The following is a 24192-nucleotide window of genomic DNA, read 5'->3' as shown; positions in this document are numbered from 1 at the left end:
TCCCAGCAAAAATCAGAAATAGAATTGAAAAACTTCAACGTGATTTTTTTGTGGGATGGGGGTGGTGAGCGAAAGAATCATCTAGTTGGTTGGGATCAGGTTTGCAAACCCAAGGAAATTGGGGGTCTTGGTCTAGGACATACCAAGTGTTTGCTGGAACACAGCAGTCGAAAGAGAAGAAGAGAAGAAGAAGAGGAGAAAGTTTGAGAATGGCAGCTCAGAACTCTCAGCCGACCCTACTTATATATATGTTTATTACATAGTGTTACATGAATGGACTAGAATGCCCCTGATTAGTGATGGGACACCTAGACAAATAAAACATTAAACAAGTTTAGGCCCAACAACTAAGGCCCAATAACTAATGACTTAAGACCCAGCAATGACTAACATATATATTAAATCAGCCGAACCAACACTCCCCCTCAAGCTTAGCATGGATGTCAATCATGTTTAGCTTGCCAAGTAAATCCAAGAATTTTGTTGAAGCTAGCCCTTTTGTTAGCACATCTGCAATCTACATCTCGGAAGGAGTATAAGGAATGCAGAGTTCCCCTGAGACTATTCTTTCTCTAACGAAGTGTCGGTCAATCTCAATATGTTTCGTCCTATCATGTTGCATTGGGTTATTTGCAATGTTGATGGCAGCCTTGTTGTCATAGTACAACCTGAGAGGACACTCGATCTTTATCCCGAGATCACTAAGAAGGATCCTAAGCCATAGAAGTTCAGCAACACCATGAGCCATAGCTCGATATTCAGCCTCTGCACTTGATCTAGCAACCACATTCTGCTTTTTACTCCGCCATGTAACCAGATTCCCTCCAACAAACGTGTAGTACCCGGAAGTTGACTTCCTGTCCCCAACAGAACCAGCCCAATCTGCATCTGTATATGCTTCAATTTCAATTTTATTGTGTTTTCTGAACAGAATTCCTTTTCCCGGGCAAGTCTTCAAATACCTGAGAATCCTTTCCACTGCTCTCATATGAGGGATCTTTGGAGAGTGCATGAACTGGCTGACAACTTGTACAACATAAGCAATATCTGGGCGAGTGAGAGACAGATAAATCAACTTCCCTACCATCTTTTGGTATCTCTCTTTATCAAGGTAGTCCTCTCCTACTGATTCTTGTAGACCATGGTTCTGTTCTATTGGAGTATCTGCTGGCCTACACCCCATCATACTTGTCTCTTCTAGGAGATCAATGACATATTTCTGCTTACATATATAGATGCCCTCTTTTGACCTAGCAACTTCAATCCCAAGGAAGTATCTTAGATGGCCCAAGTCTTTGATCTCAAACTCAGAAGCCAAGAACGCCTTCAATCTTTTTATCTCTTCCAGATCATCCCCTGTAATCACCATATCATCCACATAGACAATGAGTGTTGTAAGTTTGCTATTTTTTTTCTTGATGAACAAGGTATGATCTGCCCCACTTTGAGTGTACCCCACTTTCTTCATGGCCCCACAAAGCTTCTCAAACCAAGCTCGAGGAGACTGCTTAAGACCATATAATGCTTTCTTCAGTTTACACAGTTTCCTATCAAACACATAACCTGGTGGAGGATCCATGAATACCTCTTCATGTAGATCGCCATTTAAGAAATCATTCTTCACATCCAGCTGATGTAGCTCCCATGAGAAGTTTGCAACTAATGACAATAAAACCCGGATTGTGTTGAGCTTCGCTACTGGAGCAAAGGTTTCTTTGTAGTCAATCCCTTCCTTTTGAGTAAACCCCTTTGCCACAAGTCTGGCCTTGTACCTTTCAATGGACCCGTCCTCCCTATGCTTTACAGTGAACACCCACTTGCATCCGACAATGCTCTTCCCTTCTGGTAGATCCACTAATTCCCAAGTCCTTGCTTTCATTAAGGCTTTCATTTCTTCGTTCATAGCCTCTTTCCATCTTGGGTCAGACACTGCCTCTGAGTACCTAGTAGGGACATGCACAGAGGAGAGAGCAGACACAAAAGAATAATAACGAGGAGATAAATGTGAGTAAGAAACAAATTCAGCAATGGGGTGTTGGATAGTACAAGAACGGGTCAGCTTACGAAGAGCAATAGGGAGATCCAAATCAGAAGTATGTGTGATAAGATTACCTGGAGTTGCTGAGACAGGTTGATCCGAGTCCAATTGGTTGCTGCCATGAATTAGAGGGCCCTTTTTCCTTCTGTTGTAGGTGATTCTTATATCCTTTTGTTGCATACTGGAGTCTTCAGTAACTCCAGTAACATCTGCAACATCAAGAGTGGTAGTTGGCACAATGGGAGCCTCACTAGGTTCACTCGGGATGCTACAACTAGGAGGATCAGGAGGAGAAGATGGAAGGCCCGAGGCAGAAAGAGGCACAAAAAAAGGGGAAAGAAGAATCCTCTTCCATCCCACTAGTCTCCCCCTGAAGAGGATTCTGGGAAGAATGAAAATAGGATTGAGACTCAAAAAATACCACATCTTTTGTGACATATTTCTTCTTGGTGACGGGATCATAACACTTGTAACCCTTCTGTGTAGGAGAGTACCCTAGAAAGATTCCTTTCGTAGCCCTAGGATCCAGCTTGGTCTTCTTTGGATCCTTTACATGTATAAAACATACACAACCAAAGACTCTAGGTGGAAGAGGAAAGTCTGGAAGATTAGGACAAAGGACAGAGAAAGGAGTTTTCATACCCAGCACCTTTGATGACATTTGATTTATCAGATATGATGCGGTAAGGACTACTTGAGATCAGTAGTGCTTGGGAACCTTGTGCTGAAATAGTAAGGCTCGAGCGGTCTCCAATAGGTGTCTATTCTTGCGCTCAACAACCCCATTCTGTTGAGGGGTACTAGCACAAGATGACTGATGTAGCATGCCAGCATCCTCCATGAACAGGTTCAAGGATCTTTCAAAATATTCAGTAGCATTGTCTGACTGGAATTTTTTAATCTTCTTGTCAAATTGTGTTTCAATCATTTTGCAAAATGCCATGGTTATCCGTGGCACTTCATCACGTCCTTTTAACAAGTAAATCCATATGCATCGTGAGTAGTGATCAATAAAACTAATAAAGTAACGAAAGCCATCAACAAAAACAAGGGGTGAAGGGCCCCAAACATCAGAGTGAACTAAATCAAAAGGAGCTTGAATTTCACTACTAGAAACTAGATAAACTGTTCTACATTGCTTTGACAACTGACACACTTCACAAACTAAACTTTGACTTGAAATACCCTTGAATAATTCCGCAAACAACCCTTCCAATGATGAAAAAGGTAAATGACCTAGCCTAGCATGCCACAAATGTAACCTAGCTATTGACTCCACATTGTTCTGACTACTAGCAGCAGATGTTTGTAAGGCCGAACTTATGTCTGCATCAAAATAGTAGAGACTTCCATACTCATGACCGTTCCCAATCGTTCTCTTTGTCAATCTGTCCTGAAAGACACAATGAGTAGGAAAAAAGGTTATGCTACAGTTCAAATTCTTGGTAAGCGTTGAAACAGATAAGAGATTGGAAGAAAGATTGGGAACATGTAGAACAGATTTAAGAGAGAGGTCTTTGCTTAGGTCAACCACCCCTTTCCCAGAGATGGTGGAGAGAGAACCGTCAGCAACTCTCATCTTATCTTGACCAGACAATAAGTGATAGGAAGAAAATAGAGAGGACATATGTGTCATGTGGTTAGTTGCACCGGAATCAATAATCCAAGTAGTAGAGTCAATAGAACTAGTTGCACTAAAAGCAGAGACAATACCTGATCTGGCAAGGGAGGTGGAAGCAAGAGAATTAGTCCTTAGACGGGTTAAAGCCCGGCTAAGTACCTCTCTCTCATCAGCAGTGAAACCCAAGGACCCGGATACGGAGGAATTAGCAGTCTGTCCCAGGGGAGAAGAAGCAACTGTAGATGAGTTTTTTGAGCTATCATCACTGTGACTAGTAACAAGGTTCCCACTTGCTGCTTGACCCTTCTGGTGCTTCTTGTCTTTCCTCAAGGCAGCTGGTTTCAGATGAGGATAAAGAACCCAACATGTATCTTTTACATGCCTTTCACCTCCACAATGAGTGCACTTAAGATGCCTCTCGTCTGAATACTTATTCCCCTTTTGATTTGTAGAAATCAGGGCTGAATGTTCAACAGGCTGTTCAGCTGGCTTTATTTGAGTGTGAACTTGCATCTCTTTCCTCCTAACCTCTTCATTCCTTACTAGGTAATAAACATGATGTAAATCTGGCATTTCATCCCTTCCCAAAATTTGAGACCTTCTGCTCTCATACATTGGGTCTAAACCAACCAAGAACTTAAAGGCTCTACCCTCTTCAATTTGTTTATCATGCCTCTCCTTGTCTTTGACATTCTCCCAATCAAGAATAAGGTGGTGATCAAGCTCTTCCCATAGTCCTTCTAGGGTTGCAAAATACGTTGCAACAGTCATATCTCCTTGTCTCAAGGCAGCAATGTCTTGATTCAGCCTATAAATTCTGGCATTGTTCTTTCTCTGTCCATAAGTTTTAGACACTTTCTCCCAAATCTTAGCAGCAGTGGAGAAGTGTTGAACAGTCCTGGCTACTCTTGGAGTCATTGAAGCAAGCAGCCAGGACATAACAGTAGCATTCTCCTTACGCCAAACTGCGTACTCCACACTACCCACTTCAGGTTCCTTCTTCTGCCCATCTAAATAACCAGTGAGTTCCCGGGAAGTAATGAAGAGCATGGCTGAAACAGACCATTCTCTGACGTTGTATTCATCCAACAACACACTGGTGATCTGCAAGCTGTGCAGATTTGGATTCTCCAGATTAGGAGACTTCCCACCAGACCTAATATCCCTAGAAGACACTTCCCCCGATATTGAAGACATCTCCTCCTTCTTACAATGATCACGACTGCAAACTCAGTACAAAGAATGCTGTTTCAGACTTACCGAGGTTGTTACAGTCCTGAGAACTCGTAACAGATCTGAAACCGAGAGCAACCCACCGCTGCACTGTGCTGACTTCTGCTGGGCTTTGACTTCTGCTGTCGTAGACTGTAACCACCCCTACGACCTGTACTAGGACTGCCGAAATCAGTCCTCCCACCTAGATCTGTTCCACACAGATCTCTCTTAGCAGCCGAATGGCTACTATCTGCTGTAAGAAGTCTAGTAGGGCATCAGCTTCTGGGACAAACTCCCCTTGGGCCCTACAACCAAGGGAAACCCTAGATGCAGATCCTGCTGTGTTCTACGGTCAACCCTAGGGTTTCTTTGCAGCAACCAAGATAGAGAAGAAAAAAAAGAAGGATTAGATAAGAGTAGAAAAGGTGGCGGCGGCTGTAACCAGGAGATGGATTAATGCTCTGATACCATGTTTGCTGGAACACAGCAGCCGAAGAAGAAGAAGAGAAGAAGAAGAGGAGAAAGTTTGAGAATGGCGGCTCAGAACTCTCAGCCGGCCCTACTATCTTATATATATGTTTATTACATAGTGTTACATGAATGGACTAGAATGCCCCTGATTAGTGTTACATAAATGGACTAAAACATTAAACAAGTTTAGGCCCAACAACTAAGGCCCAATAACTAATGACTTAAGACCCAGCAATGACTAACATATACATTAAATCAGCCGAACCAACACTAAGGAGAGGAACCAAGCCCTTTTAGGGAAGTGGTTATGGAGGTTCCCAATCGAGACAGATGCTATGTGGACATCCATCATCAGCAGTAAGTATGGAAAGCACACCAGTGGTTGGGATAGCAAAGTTCAGTTGAATTAGGTTTAAGCTTCAAACCCTTGGAAAGGTATCTCTTCAACTTTCTCCTTCATTTCTTTCACCAGATACAAAGTGGGTAATGGGCTGAAAATCAAATTTTGGAGTGACCTTTGGTGGGGGCAGATACCTTGGCAAACACTTTTCTCCTCCTGTTCGACCTTTCTTTGTCCAAAGCAGATGAATGTGGACAGATTGATAGTTGAAGGGGATTCCAAGTTGGTAATTGGGTGGCTAAAAGATTCAGACTCTGTTATTTGGACCTACATGGAAGCTGTGAAGAAGTTCATTCAGTGGCGAAGAAGTTTGGCTAACGGCTTAGCAGATTCTTTAGCTAATCAAGGGTTTTTTAGGGTATTTTTGGGCTCAATTGTAAGCTGATTTGTACCTGAGGCTGCATCTTGCGCCTCCCTTTGGTATGAATTTCTGTACACATTTTGGTTAATTCTTAATAAAATATTTCTTTACCTGTAAAAAGAAAATCTGATTTGCAATCTTGTTTTCATGTTAAATATCCTCTAGTTACTTTTAATGAAGCTTTTATTTTTTTTCTTTTCTTTTTTTTTAAGATTTGTACTCTTTAATGACCTACAAAAGGTTGGTCATGAGTCTATCATGAGTCTATTTGTTCTTGTTAGAGTTATTAATATGTCGGGTCTGGTTTGGGACAGGGTATACCCGTCCCATTTCGATTATTAATCAGGACAATTGGGTCTGACCTGATTATACTTGGCACCCATAATTACCATTGATAATAACAATTTAGAGCTTCATTTTGATAATACAACCTTAATAAGACTGAAACTAAAATACTAAGCTGTTTATATGTTGATAAAATGTGTTTTTAACCATAATTATCTTTTGTGCTTTTCATGAAATTTACACTTTTAAGACATAAAGTCATAAAGTATAACAACTACAAATAAAACCAAGAGATCTTTATATATTATTAACTATATAATTGGTTTGGGTCTGAATTGGTTTGGAACAGCAAGAACCGGTCCTGACCCAATTATTAATCGGGACAAAATCACAGAACCAGAACCGACATTATCAGTTTGGTTGGCTCAATTCTGTTGGGTAGATCCAACCTTTTGGCAGCCCTCGTTCTTGTTTAGTTACAGACTTTTAGTGAAAGGGACCATTTAAAAAAGGAAAATGAAGGCGTTTAACTTTTACTATGTATTCTTGTTAAATTACAGTTATGGACAATACAAGAAAATGCGTGAGTTGATTGATAAATATGAAGGGGGTTTGGATTCATTTTCTCGTGGTTATGAAAAGTTTGGCTTCACTCGAAGGTAATGGTTTCCCACTTTCTCTTCTGTTCATTTTTCTTGATTTGTCTTTTAATATTCAAACAAGTTGCCTCTTCCTCATTCTTCATATTGAGTTAATGATGTAAAAGTCAGACCTCAATGCTAATTTTTAATTGTTTTCTAGAATCATTATTATTGTTGTTATTATGACCAGAAACACTATACAACCTGTAATTTCATTGTCCATATCAAAAGAGTTCCTTTCTTTGCTTAACAAAATGGTCTTGTTATTGCTTCCAGGCAGGGGTTCTGATATACTGAAACATTTCCCTAAAACTAACACAATTCAAACGACCAAATCATCTAGAAAAATGTTTTTCTGCATGATATGTTAAGACTTAATTATCCAAAACTCAAAATAATTTTAATAGTTTTTATATGTACCATAATGTAAACCATGCTCTTTTTGAGTGCAGATGTAGTGGGGAATTTCCATGTATCTCTGTTTCTTGTTTTGTTTCTCATTGCACCATCATTTTATTGCCCTTACAATCATTTAATATCATCATTACCCTGTCATCTTCTTTATTAGATTTGATCACATAATGATCATAATCTCATATGGTATAGTCCTGGCATAATGACATTGCTCTTACCCTTATCACATAATAATCCTATTTTTTGATCAATAACAGTAAGATTTTATTAATATAAAATGATGTCCAATATGCACAAGTGCACTGTTTAGATATAAAGAGTCTTATCTCTACCCTTTGGGTTTCCTTTTAAATCTCTTACAACTGTGCCCAAAACATTTGCTCCCTCTCAGTCCCTCGTTTTGCTAGAACATCCACCAAACTATTGGCTTCCTTTGGAGTCAAAAGAACCCTCACCTTCATATCTTCTAGTCAACCACCCAAACTTTTTTACTTCATTAATGTAGCACCACAAAGCAGTCTCTTTCTTTTGCAGCTACTCTACCACTGATTTGGAGTCCTCTTCAATAGTCAACTATTTCCACATTCATCTCCTTTTCCCTCTGTACTCATTCCATTACAGCCATAGTTTCTGCCCTTAATAAGTCTCGTACCCCAGTCAGGCCCGAGAACATAATGACAATATTGCCTTCCTCATTTCTAAAAATCTCCCCACACCTGAAATCCCTTGGTTACCCACTTATCCCTACTGCTCAAATCAAAGTTAAGCTTTAAGAACCCTCTGTCTAGCAGCATCCAACTCCTGTGGATTGTATTCTTTTGATGGAAGTGTTTGCCACTTAACTCCACTTTCTAATGACATCATCTATTGAGAAGGATGTAAGAATCTCCAATGTCTTGACCCAGTGGGCTACCCTGCCCTGGCAGTAATACACTCAATTATTTTCTCTTGATTCCTTGCTTTTTCATTGAAGATTCTTGCACTTCTTTCTTCCCATACTGTCCAAATGACTGCAGCCTGGTGCATCTCCACCACTATACCAGCCACCTTATACAGATATCCCCTGACTTTTTACAAAAAAAAAAAATAAAAAAAATCAAAATCGAAAAAAGAGTTGTGGTTTCTTCTGAGAAGTTTATGAACTGCCACCCAAGAGAGTAAATTTCCCACCATCTTATGCACTACTGAATCTACTGAGTTGCTTTTACTATGGAAGATCCTCTCCACAAGATTCTTCCTCTCTCTTTAGGCCAACTAAAAGTAGTTGGAGAAAATAAATTGGAGACACTAGTAGAAAGGTTCCACCTGCACCCAAAAAGAGAAAGAAACCAATCCCAGCTGCAAGTAACAAAAGGGTAGGAGGTTAAAGTGATAGCAGGTCTCACCATTTTCTTTACTAAGGATACACCAATGAGGGGGATAAACAGCATCCATAATAATCTTCATCATCTTATTCAATTATTACTTTCATTTCTTCATTCCAGCATCCATGCTATCATTATCATCATGTTATTTATTTATTTGCAAAAGCTATCTTATTCATTACCTTTGTATTAATTACATTTAAAATATAATATAACTTTGTAGGGAATTTTATGTGATGTAGTTTCTTACTTCCATCTTTTTCCTTTTGATTTCTCAGTGCCACAGGAATAACTTACAGAGAGTGGGCACCTGGAGCTAAGGTTGTTTTATTTTCATTCTTACTTATTCATCATAGATATTTTATTCACTTTTTGAATTGTTTTATATGAAAAACTCAGTTATTTCCTTCCTCATGCTCTACACCTTGATTGTGAGTATATGTAATGGGTGCTATTTTAATTGTGATGCATTTTACAAAAGCACTTACTAATGTTAGTTTTGACTTTCATATTCATGCATGCATAAACCTTACAGTCTTTCATTTTCCACCTTTCTTTCTGCAACATCTATGCTCTTATTCAAATACCATTTCCCTTTGTTTCTTCCCTGTTCGTTGTAATGTCCAATTATTATCCAAGACAATACAGATTACTGAAGTTTACTCTTGTCACTTGCATCTTTTCTCATGCTAAACATCTTTGTAATAAGCCATGAAGCACATTGTTGCACTAGTTAGATCTACTCAATACTTGATAATGTATTGTTGGATGGTAATAGACCACCTTTAGGGCTGTTTTTATGCATGTTTTTATTATTTTGGCTTTCCAAGCACTGACTATTCCGGATGCTATTTTGTACGATGATTCATGATAATGTGCTTCTTTGATGCTGATTACAAACAGTCTTTCCCTGATACCTTTAAAACATTACTATACTTTACAGTGGCAGATCTAGTGTTAGTTCACTACTCTGTATCTAAAGCCTCTGTTTAGAAATAACAATTGTTCAACACATTTCAGTGGGCAGCATTGATTGGAGATTTTAACAATTGGAATCCCAATGCAGATGTTATGACTCGGGTATGTAAGATATGTTTCATTTTGTCGTCTTTTTTGGCTGAGCTACTTCCTCACAGTATGACAATTTAATTATGTGTGATTTTTGGGATTATTTACTTGGCTTATCATATTATACTTCTCAGTAGTGAGTGTTGATGTGAGTGGTGTGAGAGAAGAGAGTGAACAAAGAGAAAGATGGACCTTAGAATACAAGACTTAGGACAACAAGCCAAACGAGTTCCATCTCTCAAATGAGAGATGCTTTATATTAACACTAGAAATATCCAAATTACAAAGCTGTCCATAATGGGGTAGATATTATATTAAAGTCCTTGATTATAGCTTTTCTTCCAAATACTCCCTTTCTTCGTACAAAATACAATTTGAGCACTCTAACGCTTTCCCTCAAGCTAGCACCAGATGGCTTGCTTAGAAAGAAACATTGTAACCTTGGTGGCAACACAAACAACTTATCTTCTGGGGCAACCCTTGAACAAAGCAACTTGATGATTTCAAGCATGGCAACAACCGGCTCTTACACCACACCAACAAGGATCCAATCAGCTTGAAAACATTCATGACATTATGCATAACTATCACTCATGGCAAGACAATTCTTCAACTGATTAGATGATACTCATGGTGGCTCATGGTTCTTATACCACAACACGACCAACATAATACTTATGGCAGAACAAAGCTCTTACCCAAGACACAACAGACTATCAAGTTCACTTCTTGACACTTTTTCCAACAATAACGGTATACCATCAACATCATTTGGTTCAAAACTATAGCCACTAATATTTAGAAAGAGGACTCCATGTGATCAAAGATTTAACATTCTTAATACCTCAATGAAAACACAATGATAATGTTGGAATGTTAACTTTATTTATTATGTTTGTATTCTACTTAGGGTCCGTTTGGACAAATTAAAGCAGTTTTTTCTTTTGTTTTTTATGCTGTAACTTAAGTAGGGGCATAAGGGTCCTTTCCCTTCTAATTATGGTCGCCCTATATATATTAATATAAGCTGGCGCCGCCAGCACTGTAGCAGGACTCCAAATCTCTCTCTTCTCTTCTCTCCTCTCTTCTGTCTTCTCTCTTCTCTCCTCTCTTCCTCTTCTCTTCTCCTACCTCTCTTCACCTCTGTTCAACTGTTAATATGGTATTAGAGCGGTTCTGCTAGGCCTGTGAGTAGATCGAACAAGCTTCAACCTGCTGTCTTCTTCAACTGAGATAAAAAAAGTGCAACCCTACGACTGGTACAAATTTTTTTTTTTGTGTTTTTTTTCCTTTTCCTTGGTCGTGTACCAAGAAGAAACTATATGACTCCAGACTACTGAATGTTTTCTGAGAAGCTGTGAGGTTCGAACATCTTTTTTTTATAGATCGTATGATCCCATGTCTGAGAATTCAGATCTGTAGGTCGTGGATGACCTGATTTTTTAACCCTTGTGGTGTAACCATACTGGTTTATAACCCCTCAAGCAGTCGATGTGTTTGGAGTGTCTGGAAGTTGGTGGAGTGTGATTGCTAGGTCAGATCAGCTCTGAGATCACCCTAAAATCTTGCCTTTTTTGGACAATTTAGGTTGGTTTGTGGTAAGATTGTGTCCAGATTGTAGTGTGTGCATGTGGGCTTCATCCTTGGTGTTTCTAGGACTGTTTGTTTGGTGATACGAGGGATCATAAGGTGTGCGTAAGGTCTGAAAGGAGTTTGAATCATGTCCTCTGAGAATTCTGCAACTTCAGGAATTTCAGGAGGTCAAAATGGAATGAGTGGGGGGATGGATATGAGTTTCCCCATGGCTGTAATCCCCTTCGATGGACTGAACTATCTTGAATGGTCTAGGGGAATTAAACTTTATATTACTGCTAGAGGAAAAATTGGGTATATTAATGGTAAAATCAAGGAACCAAAGATTGGTAGTGCTGAACATGACAGATGGGACCAAGAAAATAGCATGGTGATGTCATGGCTCTTGGTTTCCATGTTGCCACAAGTAAGGAAGACCTTTATGTGGGCTAAAACAGCTTGTGAAATATGGGAACAAGCAAAATCTACCTATTCAGAACAGAGACACTATGCAAAGATATATCAATTACAAGCAGAATCCTCCACTTGCAATCAAGGGGAGAGGAGTCTCTCGGTGTACTATTCAGACTTGACATCAATTTGGAAGGAACTGGATCATTATCAAAATGTGAATTGGAAGTGTGATGAGGATGCAAAGGCCTACAAATCACTTGTTTCCCAACAATGGGTTTTTGCCTTTCTTTTGGGGCTGAATCCTACATATGAATCCATGAGGGTACAAATCTTAGGAAGTAAGAACCTACCTTCAGTCCAAGAAGTTTATGCCCTAGTTCAGTCTGAAGAGAGCAGAAGAAGTGTGATGAAATGTACAGAAGGGGAACTGATTGCACTAACTGTCTGAGGGGGTACAAGTTCAAATGTTGGAGGTTCTTTTAAAAAGGGAGATTCATAGAAGAGAGTGGATGACAAAGACAAACTTTGGTGCACTCATAGTCAAAAGTCCAGGAACACTAGAGACACATGTTGGGATCTTCATGGCAAGACAAATTGGGCTTAGGAATTGAGTAAGAAGTCTGATCTGAGTAAGAAGCCAACCTAGCAGAGTCAGAAGAAATATAACTCAGCAAATGTGGCATCTCAAGAGACTATTTCCATGGTACCCCAAGAGTGACACTCTAGTTCTGACCCCAAGGAAGAGATCATCAACTCCTTTCGTGACCACTTGGAATTATATGGTAGGACACTTTGCCAGATGGATTTTGGCCCTACTCCTACCTCCTTTGCGTCTACATCAAGTAACACTGCCACTGCCTTCCATGTGTCATCTCATACATCTGATTCCCTTTGGATAATTGACTCTGGAGCCTCAAACCATATGACTGGTAAGTCAAATTTATTTCAAGCATATAACCTCCTCTCTAGGAGAGATAAGGTGAGACTGGCTAATGGGTCTTATCCAACCATAGCCGGTCAAGGAACCATCTCCCTTCCTCTTGGTCTTACCCTCTCTAATGTGTTGCATGTTCCTAAATTACCTATCAATTTACTTTCCATTAGCAGTATTACTCATTCCTTGAATGTTCAGTGACCTTTTCTCCTTCTTTGTGTGTATTTCAGGATTTGACCTCGGGGAAGATGATTGGTAGAGGAAGCATGGTGGATGGCCTCTACATGTTGGAGAATAAAGCTGGTCTTGTAGCTACAAAGTCTTTAAATTCTTCTAGTGAGAGGCATGCCTACGTGTGGCATAATCGTCTTGGTCACCTTTCATTTGAGTCTTTAAAACTTATGTTTCCTGAGTTGTTTAAGTCTTTGTTTGTTAGTAAATTGCAGTGTCATACATGCCAATTGAGCAAACATTGTAGAAATTCCTTTCCTTTAAGAAATAAAAGATCTGAATTTCCTTTTCATATTGTCTATTCTGATGTTTGGGGCCCTATTTCTCTACCTACTGAGACTGGATATAAATATTTCATTACTTTGATCGATGACTACTCTAGATATACTTGGGTGTATCCTATGCGATCTAGAGATGAAGTGCCAAAGACTGTGAAAAAACTTTCAACGAATGGTTTTCACTCAATTTCAAACTAAAATTCACATTTTCCACTCGAACAATGCAAAAGCGTACTTCCATAGTGATCTCGCGGAGTTCTTTGCTTCGTGTGGATCTCTTCATCAAAGCTCTTGTGCCATGACACCTCAACAAAACGGTGTTGCTGAAAGGAAAAATCGTCATCCACTTGAGGTAGCTTGTGGTTTATTATTTCATATGAATGTTCTGAAACGTTTTTAGATGGATGTTGTTATGTGTGCTGCATATATCATCAACTGTATGCCATCTCGGTTACTAGAGTATAAGGCACCACATCAACTCTTGTTTCCTATAGCTTCGTTGTCCCCCATTCTAATGCGTGTCTTTGGGTGTCGTTGCTTCATTCATGACTTGTCTTCTACTCGCGGTAAACTCGATCCCCTTGCCACTCCTTGTGTTTTTCTTGGTTATCCGTTATCTCAAAAGGGTTACCGCTGCTAAGATCCTGCTTTACGCAAGTACTATGTCTCCATGGATGTATCATTCTTTGAGAGTCAACCCTTCTTCTTGGTTTCTCCTCAGGGGGAGAGTAGGGTTGAGGAGAAACACACTCAGGTTCAATTACCTCATCTTCCCGACCCTTCTCCATTTCGGGTCTTTTTTCGCCGCCATAAGAGCCAATAGAGTTCAAGAGCCGTGGAACTTGAAACTATGCAACCGATATCATCGGACTCTCCAGAGGTAGATCCTCCTCATCGGCCAGGTACACTTGTTCCCATTGATATGCCTGAATCTCTTAACATTGATCCTCCTGTTGTTAATGATCTTGATGTTCTTAATAAGAGAAATGGTGTTAGATCTTGTACTACTAATCATCATATCTCTCACTGTGTCCTATGATCATATTTCACTTTCATACCGTGCATTCCTTTCCTCTATTGACAATGTCTCTATTCCTAAGAATGTGGTAGAAGCTTTATCCAAATTTGAATGGACAGATGCAATGAAGGAAGAAATTAATGCCTTACACAAAAATGGCACCTGGGAGTTAGTGGATCTTCTTGAAGGGAAGGAACTAGTGGGTTGCAAGTGGGTATTCACAGTAAAGCATAGAGCTGATGGTTCAGTAGAAAGATACAAGGGTAGATTGGTGGCCAAAGGGTTTACACAAGTGTATGGAGCAGACTATGCAGAGACCTTTGCTCCAGTAGCCAAGATGAATTCAATCAGAATCCTCCTCTCACTAAAAGCTAACCTTGATTGGGAACTTCATCAGTTGGATATCAAGAATGCATTCTTGAATGGTGACCTAGAGGAAGAGGTTTACATGACTCAACCTCCAGGTTTCTGTGCCAAAGGTAGTGAGCAGAAGGTGTGCAAGTTAAAAAAATCTTTATATGAGTTGAAGCAATCACCTCGGGCCTGGTTTAGTAGGTTTCATTTAGTAGTGCAACAGATGGGATTCAAACAATGCCAGTCAAATCATACTTTATTTGTGAAAAAAGGTGAAGGGAAAATTGCAGCTTTAATTGTCTATGTTGATGCCATAGTAATCACAGGAGACTGGAAGACTGAAATACAAAAGCTGAAGAAATTCCTAGCCACTTAATTTGAGGTGAAAGATGTAGGCCCCTTACATTAATTTCTTGGAATTGAAGTTGCTCGCTCAAAAAGGGGCATCTTTATTTCCCAAAGAAAATATGTACTAGATCTATTTGAGGATGCAGGCAAGTTGGGAGTGTAACCAATTGATTCGCCCATTGAACCCAACCATCGGCTAGGAGACAGTCAGGGGGAGTGTTTGAAATATGTAAAGAAGTTCCAGAGACTTGTAGGGAGACTCTTATATTTGTCTATGACCAGACCTGATATTGCCTATGCAGTGGGTGTTCTTAGTCAGTTCATGCGTAATCCTAAGACAACTCACTTTGAAGCTATAGAAAGAATCCTTAGATACCTCAAGAAGTTCCCAAGAGCTGGTTTGCTTTTCTAGAAACATGGGCATTTGAAAGTGGAGGTGTATACAAATGCTGATTGGGCAGGGGCAATCGATGACAGAAAATCTACCAGTGGGTATTGTACCTCTGTGGGAGGAAACCTAGTCACCTGGAGAAGTAAGAAGCAAAGTGTGGTGGTTAGATCCAGTGCTGAGGCAGAATATAGAACCATGTCTCATGGAGTTGCTGAAATGATGTGGATAAAAAATTTGTTAGGAGAGTTGGGTTTTGCAGTTAACAAACCTATGTTACTTTACTGTGACAATAAGGCTGCTATCAACATTGCTGCTAACCCAGTCCTCCATAATAAAACAAAACATATTGAAGTGGACAAACATTTTATTTGAGAAAAACTTGTGAGGGAGAAGTGTGCACTCCTTATTATGTTAGTTCAGAGGAACAACTTGCAGACATCTTCACCAAGGGCCTTCAACACGTGCGGCATAATAATTTGTGTGACAAGTTAGGCATGATTGACATCCATGTCCCAACTTGAGGGGGAGTGTTGGAATGTTAACTTTATTTATTATGTTTGTATTCTACTGAGTTAGGGTCCGTTTGTACAAATTAAAGCAGTTTTTTCTTTTGTTTTTTATGCTGTAACTTAAGTAGGGGCATAAGGGTCCTTTCCCTTCTAATTATGGTTGCCCTATATATATTAATATAAGCTGGTGCTGCCAGCACTGTAGCAGACTCCAAATCTCTCTCTTCTCTTCTCTCCTCTCTTCCCTTCTCTTCTCCTACCTCTCTTCTCCTCTGTTCGGCTGTTAATAGATAACTTGAAAACAATTGACCCTCAGACAAAGATTGAGACTCCCCTATACCCAGTTAGGCATTTCATTAAACATGTACATGAGACAAGAGATAGCTATTGAAACCACTTTGAGCAAACACTTCGACTGCAACATGTACTACAAATAACCTAATGAAGAGAAGTGTTGCAAAAGCTTAAAGGTCACAAAATCTCACAAACATTTCTCCTGCTCTGCACCTGACACATACATGCTGGAACTTCAAATTTGTTCCCTGAGAAATGGTGACTTTCATTAAGAATCAAAAAGATGGGGCATGGACAAAATCCAAAGAATCAAAAAGACAAAAAGTTACATTAGCAAAGTGTTAGCACTGTACATGAAGTCCTATCCGCCCCTGATGTAGCTAAGGAATCTACTATCACATTCAGTTCCGTTGTTTTCCATCTGAAAGAGCAAGAAAGAAGAGAGGAGAGGTCCTACCGTCCCAGATCTCATATAGCAGGTGGGGCAACCTCCAAGGACCCACATCCTGATTAGAATTTAGAAGCCCATCCAATTGCAACTCTTGGGCAAACACTTACTGCTAATATGAAAATGATTACTTCCTTAGTCCCCCTGTACATGAACCTTCAAATTTGGAGTTCACTATCTTGGTTTAAGCTAAAAACTTCCAAAAACCAATTCAGCACCCCAATGAAAGCACTTTCTCCTTCAAATAGCCACCAAGAACAACCAACTAAAAAGGAGACAGCCCATCTCTCCACTTGGAGACAATAGAACTAGATGCCTACAACTTATCACTTAATCACAAGACAAGCTAATTATAAAATTGGAGAAACAACAGCTCAACAAAAAGTGATGATTTCAACTATTAAAACTAGACTTTGATGAAGGAAAGGGTACAACTAACAACGTATTAGATTAGATTTGAAAAATAAAAGATAAAATAAGGGAATAATCTGAAACCTAGGGCAACAATCAGGCTTACAGGAGAAATCAGTTTTTCCAAACATAAACCAGTGACGAAAAATAGGGGGAAGTAAACATTTAACATGATAATGAGAACAAATATATCTGAACTATATCTGAAAAGTCCAAGAAAAGATTAAAAACAAATCGACACCAAACAAGACAAGAACTATTGATGCAGAAAAAATATAAAACCAGTAGAAAACTGCAATAAGAAGTGTTAAATTCTTGAGGTCAATATAGTTGAAGCTGGAACGAAGAACGCCCCACTTTTAGGGCTGAAATCACCACTTTAGTGGATAGTATAAGTTAGGGTTTCAAAACAAGTAAAAATATGCTTCTACAAAATGATATGAGGCTCATATAGCTGCCTCGAAGCAAAGTGACGCCCTAATACACAATTTGACAGAGCTAACCCCCCAGTTAAGTGAATCACATGACAGTCACATGATTCAACTAAAAAATAAGAGACTAAGAAACTAACAAGAAACTATAAAGTCCATATAAGTTACATAACTCAAGAAAATAAGAAAACAATGATGAATAGTTAACTTGCCCCCCTAGGAATCCGACTCATAGTGGGGTTATATGTGGGTCCCACATGCTCTTGCATCAACCTCCCCAGGTTGGAAACTTGACTTTGGCGAGAAAACCTTGACACACTTGGAATATGTGGCTAGATCCAACTTCTGCAACTCTTCTTCTGCGATCCAAGTGGTCTCAGTAGCTGATTTTCCAGACCATTTCACTAAGAATCGTCGATACGTGTTTCCCCTTCTAGATCGAACCTCTTTCACATCCAAAACATCTTGTATCACTTCTTGTAGCTTCTTTGGGAGCTGCTGAAACATGGTTTCTGGTGGTTGCACTTCTCCATCAAATCCCTTAAACGGATATAAGTCAGCAACATTAAAGATATGACTGATTTGAAGTGCTTCTGGCAACTCAATGATGTATGCATTGGAACTGATTTTCCTCAAAACCTTACGAGGCCCAAACTTTCTTGAGTTCAGCTTATGGTATGTTACCTTAGGGGACCTTTCCTTCCCCAAATGGATAAGTGCTTCATCACCTTCACAATATTCCTTGAGCCTTCTATGCTGATTTGCTGACGTGGCATAAGCTTCATTATTAACTTTTATTGCTGCCCAGACCTCCTCATGAATGTGTTTGATATGATCAGCAAAATCCTCACCTTCTACACTCACCCTTACTTCATTCGGCAAGGAAACAAGGCTGAACATACCTTGCGGTTTGTGTCCATAAGCTGCTTCAAAAGGTGTCCTTTACATAGATCTATTTACAGAATTGTTGTAGGCAAACTCAGCTTGGGGTATAATAGTATCTCAAGTCTGTACATGGTCACCCACAAGACACCTCAACTTGTTTCCAAGACTTCTATTTACCACTTCCGTTTGCCCATCTGTTTGTGGGTGACATGTACTAGAGTAGGTTAATTTTGTACCCAACTTTCTCCATAAAGTCCTCCAAAAGTGCCCCATAAACTTCACATCCCTATCTGATACAATAGAAGAAGGAAGTCCATTTAATCACACCACCTATTTGAAGACAATTCAGCTATGTGAGTAGCATCAGCTGACTTTGAGCAAGTTATGAAATGCACCATCTTGGAAAACTTGTCCACCACCACAAAAATTGAATCGTGGCCCCTTGCTGTCTTAGGAAGTCCAAGCACAATATCCAAGGTTAAGTGAACCCACGGTGAATTTTGGACTGGCAAAGGTGTATACATCCTGTTTGTGAGTATTTCCCTTTGCTAGTTGGCAAATTCTACATCTTTTCACCACCTGTTCCACATCCTTGTGCATCTTAGGCCAAAAATAACGATCAGCCACCCTTATGTAAAGTTTTATCCCTCCCAAAATGTCCTCCTAAACCTCCTTCATGGAGCTTCCTAACAATTTCCCCGCATAGAGATCCCTAGGAAATGCATTACTAATTACCTTTGAAAAGGTACCCATCATGGACAGCATATTGCAAATTCCTTTCGGTCACTAGCCCTTCCAATTCTGTCATTATTTGGCTGAAAAATGGATCATTACCATACTGATTTTTCAACTCTTCAAAGCCCAAGACTTGTGTACATAATACATTCAGCTGTAGAATCCGCCGGCTAAGTGCATTGGCAACCTTATTTGACACTCCTGACTTGTGTTTTAGTGAAGATGTGAATTCTTGTAAGTAGGAAGTCCACTTGGCATGCCGTGGACTGAGATTCTTTTGTGAATTCAAGTATTGTAGGGCCTGATGATCTGAAAACACAACAAACTCTTTGACTATCAAATAATGTCTTCAATGTTGTAGAGTTCTCACCAAGGCATAAAACTCTAGATCATATGTAGAGAACTGACACTTAGCATCAGTTAATTTCTCAATGAAAAGGCTACTAGTTTATCTTCTTGGCTGAGTACTGTACCAATTCCAGCTTAGTACATTCCACTGTAAGCAACTTATCAAAACCTGGTAAGGCAAGAATGGGAGCTTCAGTCAAGACTTGCTTGATGTATTGAAAGGCTTTATCTGCTGATTTTGTTGAAACAAAAGTAGAACCTTTCAAAATCTCTGTAATGGGGTTCATTATGGAACTAAAATTGTGTATAAATCTTCGGTAAAAGGAGGCTAAACCATGGAAACTGCGCACTTCACTTAGGGATTGAGGTGTTGGCCACTCCCTAATAGCTTTCACCTTCTAAAAATCCGGTTGTAACCCTTTTGCAGAAACCACATACCCCAAAAAGACAACCTTGTCGCACAAGAAAAAGCATTTCTTTAAGTTGATATAGAGTTTCTCCTTGTGAAAAGCCTCTAGTACCTTTTGTAAGTGCTCTAAATGCTCTTCTCTAGTCCGACTATAAATTAATATGTCATAAAAAACAAATAAGCTCAAGAATGGTCCAAGTACCTCTGTCATTGCATGCATAAATGTGCTAGGAGCATTGGATAAATCCAAAGGCATGACCATCCACTCATATAACACATCTGGAGTCTTGAATACTGTCTTCCATTCGTCTCTACTCATTATGATTTTGATGGTACACGCTACGCAAACCAATCGTGGAGAACACCTTAGAATCAGCCAACATGTTGAGCATATCATCCAACCTTGGAATTGGGAACCGATATTTGATGGTTATCTTATTTATTGCATGGCTATCTATGCACATTCTCCATTTGGTGTAAGTACAGCAGGCACAACACATGGACTTTTACTTTTACGAATTAGTCTATTTTCAATCAACTCTTCCACTTTCAGCCCGCTGTGTAGGTGGCATTCTATAAACTGGAAAGTTTGGTAAAGAGGTTCCAAGAGTCAAATCAATAGCATGCTGGACTGTTCTCATCGGTGGTAATCCCTGTGGCAACTCTTCACTCACTAATTCTTGAAACTCTTTCAACAACTTTTGAATTTTTGGAGGACATTCAGCTTTCATTTGAAGTTGTTCACTTGCCACACCTTTTCTGATTAGCGCTTACATAATCCTTGTCTCCTTACTTTCTTCCTCAAATTGTTGCACTGTGAGGAACACATTAACCTTGCTAGCCTTAGAGGAATTTGAAGTGACATCCTTAAGAGGCTGCAATGTTAATTTTTTCCCATCTTTCTAAAAAAGCTTTGGTGTAATGGAGCATGTCCTTGTCGTACAATCATGGTCTACCCAATAGAATGTGACATGCATCCATTGGCACAACCCACAACTTCACATCACGCTTCATCTTCAAATTTGCCACCCAAAGTAAATTTAACCAAACAATGAGAACTTATAGGTACCTCATTTCCCTTTTGGAACTGTGAATAAACCCTAGTTGTTTCTAGGTCAAAGTAGAGAAGAAGAAAGAAGAAAGAAAAGAGAAAGAAGAAGGAGAGGAGAAGAGTGTTCGGCCAGACTAGAAGAGATTGTTTCAGTCCCAAAGCCCTTCACCACTTCACTGAACCTGCCGAACCATGCACGAGGAGATTGTTTCAGTCCATAGATTGCCTTTTTGAGCCTGCACACCTTATCAGCCTCCCCCTGAGCAACAAACCCTGGTGGTTGCTCCATATACACCTCCTCAACAAGATCACCATGTAGGAAGGCATTTTTATGTCAAGTTGTAGGAGAGATCAATCATACACAGTAGCCAATGAGATCAACACCCGAACTGAACCAATTTTAGCCACAGGAGAGAATGTCTCCATATAGTCCACACCATATAACTGAGTATAGCCCTTAGCCACCAACCGTGCCTTCAATCATTCCACACTGCCATCAGGAAGATGCTTCACTGTATAGACCCATTTACACCCAATAGTGTGCTTACTAGGAGGAAGGGTGGTGAGTTCCCACGTATGATTATGTTGTAGAGCAGAGAGTTCTTCTTCCATGGCTTGCCGCCACCCTGGAGAGGTAAGGGCTTTCTGTACAGTCTTGGGAATGGGAACCGATGAGAGTAATGATATAAACTTGCAATGAGAAGCAGAAAGGTGAGCAGTGGAAACATAGTCTGAAATGGGATGAGAAGTACAAGCACGTTTACCTTTCCGTAAAGCAATAGGGAGATGAAGATCTAAGGGAGAAGGAGGAGTAGCAGGATCTGTTGACGGGTGTTGAAGTGGAGGAGGAGCCGAAGCACTTCTGCGGGTATACACTTGAGTAATTGGCGGCCTCTCTGTAGTCACAGGCATATGATGTGCATCTGCAGTAGGAGTGGGAGCTACGGGAAGGGGGTCCACAACGGAACAGGAAGAGGAACCACAAAGGGAGAAGAAGAGACCCCGGCATCGGAGAAAAAAGGAACTGAGTCAAAGAAGGTGACATCAGGGCACACAAATGATTTATGAAACTTAGAGTTATAACACTTGTACCCTTTCTGAGTCATTGAGTAGCCAAGAAAAATACACTTCGTAGCTTGAGCATCTAGCTTGTCTACTCCAGGCCCCAAGTGTTGAACAAAACAAACACAGCCAAAGACTCTCGGGGTGAGAGGAAAGGGAGACAAAGTGGGGAACAACACAGAGAAAGGGGATTGACTTCCAAGGATTGACATGGGCATCCGATTTATCAAAAAACAGGATGTAAGAACAGCATCACTCCAAAAGTGCTTTGGGACATGCATATTGATCATCAAGGATCGAGCAGTTTCAAGAAGATGTCTATTTTTCCGTTCAGCTACACCGTTTTGTTGCGGGGTGTAGGCACAAGAAGTTTGATGAATTATTCCATGATGTTCTAGGTATTGCTGAAATGATGAGGAGATATATTCTTTGGCATTATCGGAGCGAAGTATTTTCATATGAACACCAAATTGAGTGCGTATTTCAGCATGAAATTTCTGAAAAATAGAGAACAATTCACTATGGTCTTTCATAAGATAGATCCATGTCATCCTTGAAAAGTCATCAGCAAAGATTACAAAATACTTAAACCCATTGTATGACACCACTTTAACTGGACCCCATACATCAGAATGAACTAAAACAAAAGGACTCGAGACACGACTATCAATTCTTGGACTAAATGAGACTTGATGGTGTTTTCCCAACTGACATGACTCACAATCTAATGATGAAAGATGACTCAAGAAAGGAACTAGCTGCTTCAAAGCCTTGAGAGAGGGATGACCAAGTCTGCAGTGCCATTGGAGAGGAGTAAGAGACGACTCAAAAGCCACTGGAGGGCCACCACCATCAAGGTAATACAAACCACCAGTTTCATGTCCTCCACCAATCTTCGTCCCCGTCTTGAGATCCTGAAACACACAAGAAGAAGGATAGAAGGTTACAGAACAATTAAGGGACTTGGTTAATCTGCTAACAGATATAAGGTTAAAAGGGAACTTAGGAACATATAAAACAGATGCTAAAGACAATGAGGAGAGATCAACATCACCAACACCACAGATAGGAGATGTAGAACCATTAGCAAGTGTAACTGTCTGAGATGTGGAGGTACGAGAAGGGGAAGAAAATACATCAGGAGTCCCAAACATATGGTTCGAGGCTCCAGAATCAATGATCCAGGGTGAGGCTTTGGAAGCTAAACAAGTCATACCTGAATGGGCAAGTGTAGCTGTGTTCTGCTGAGATGTTTGAAGGAACTGCTCATATATTGCCTGTGGTACACTCACCATTTCCTGCCCGGAAGCACAAGTGGGTGTGGAGGGGGTTGGGGCAGTTTGCTGGCTTTCAGTAATTGTGCTACTACTCTTAGATGTAACATGGTTAGCCCAAGTGTTGGGTGGACCACGCAAATCATAGCAGAAATTAACTGTGTGCCCCTCTAAGCCACAATGTGTACATTTTCTCTGAGCAGTACCCCTTCCTTTTCCACGGCCTCCCCCTGACTCATGGCCTCCAGTTTGGCCACTGGCCCGGTTAAACACGTGTCCACCATGGTTGCTTGGAGGGCCACTGCTGCCACCACCACTTCTACTTCCACGACCACTCCCTTTAGTCACTACCAAACCAGATCTATCAGAGAAGGAAGAATGTTCCACCGGCTCAATGGATGTCCTCTTAAGACGGGCAAAAACTTCTTCAAATGAGGGGAGCGCAGATCCCCCCAATATCTGTGCTCTGACAGGCTCATACTCAGCCTTCAAGCCCACAAGAAACCTAGTCACATCAAGCTGTTCACGTTGCTGTTGTTGGATCTGGACATCTGATGTTAGAGGGTGTTACACATTTAGCTCATTGCGGATGTTCCTCAAACTTGCATAATACTCTTCTAAGCTTTGACTTCCTTGCTTCAAATTGAAGTACTCTTGGTATAACTGATATACCCTGGTTGTGTTGTCTTGTCCAGAGTACAACTTTTTAGCATGATCCCAGATCTCTTTGGCTGTATCTAGGAACATGAAGTTCACACTAATCCTTGGTTCCATGCTGTTCCAAAGCCATGTCATTATCTGTGCATCATCTTGTTCCCAATCACTGAACCCAGGAGAATCAGAGGAAGGTTTCTCCTCCCTCACATGTTTTACTTTCCTCTTGGCCTTCAAGAACACCTCCACAGATTTTGCCCATG

At 40.3% G+C, this 24192-nt stretch overlaps 1 protein-coding gene across 3 annotated transcripts in view; it reads left to right on the top strand.

Annotated features, from left to right (window-relative positions):
* The window catches only part of LOC104587877 (1,4-alpha-glucan-branching enzyme 1, chloroplastic/amyloplastic), a 123651-nt gene that overhangs the window by 25718 nt on the left and 73741 nt on the right, over positions 1 to 24192 (top strand). For all 3 annotated transcript variants that reach the window (XR_002022160.2, XR_016077166.1, XM_010245635.3), the window contains exons 4-6: positions 6952 to 7050; positions 9089 to 9131; positions 9831 to 9890. Coding sequence is in view for 1 of the 3 variants with exons in the window: in XM_010245635.3 (XP_010243937.2) it covers positions 6952 to 7050; positions 9089 to 9131; positions 9831 to 9890 (202 nt within the window). In the remaining 2 variants the exon portion in view is untranslated. The remainder of the gene's footprint in view (positions 1 to 6951; positions 7051 to 9088; positions 9132 to 9830; positions 9891 to 24192) is intronic.

The sequence above is a fragment of the Nelumbo nucifera genome, chromosome 6 (assembly GCF_055504915.1).
Source record: "Nelumbo nucifera cultivar China Antique chromosome 6, China Antique-T2T, whole genome shotgun sequence".
Lineage (NCBI taxonomy): Eukaryota > Viridiplantae > Streptophyta > Magnoliopsida > Proteales > Nelumbonaceae > Nelumbo > Nelumbo nucifera.
The sequence above is the reverse complement of the archived record's forward strand: the minus strand, read 5'-3'. Positions and strand labels throughout refer to the sequence as shown.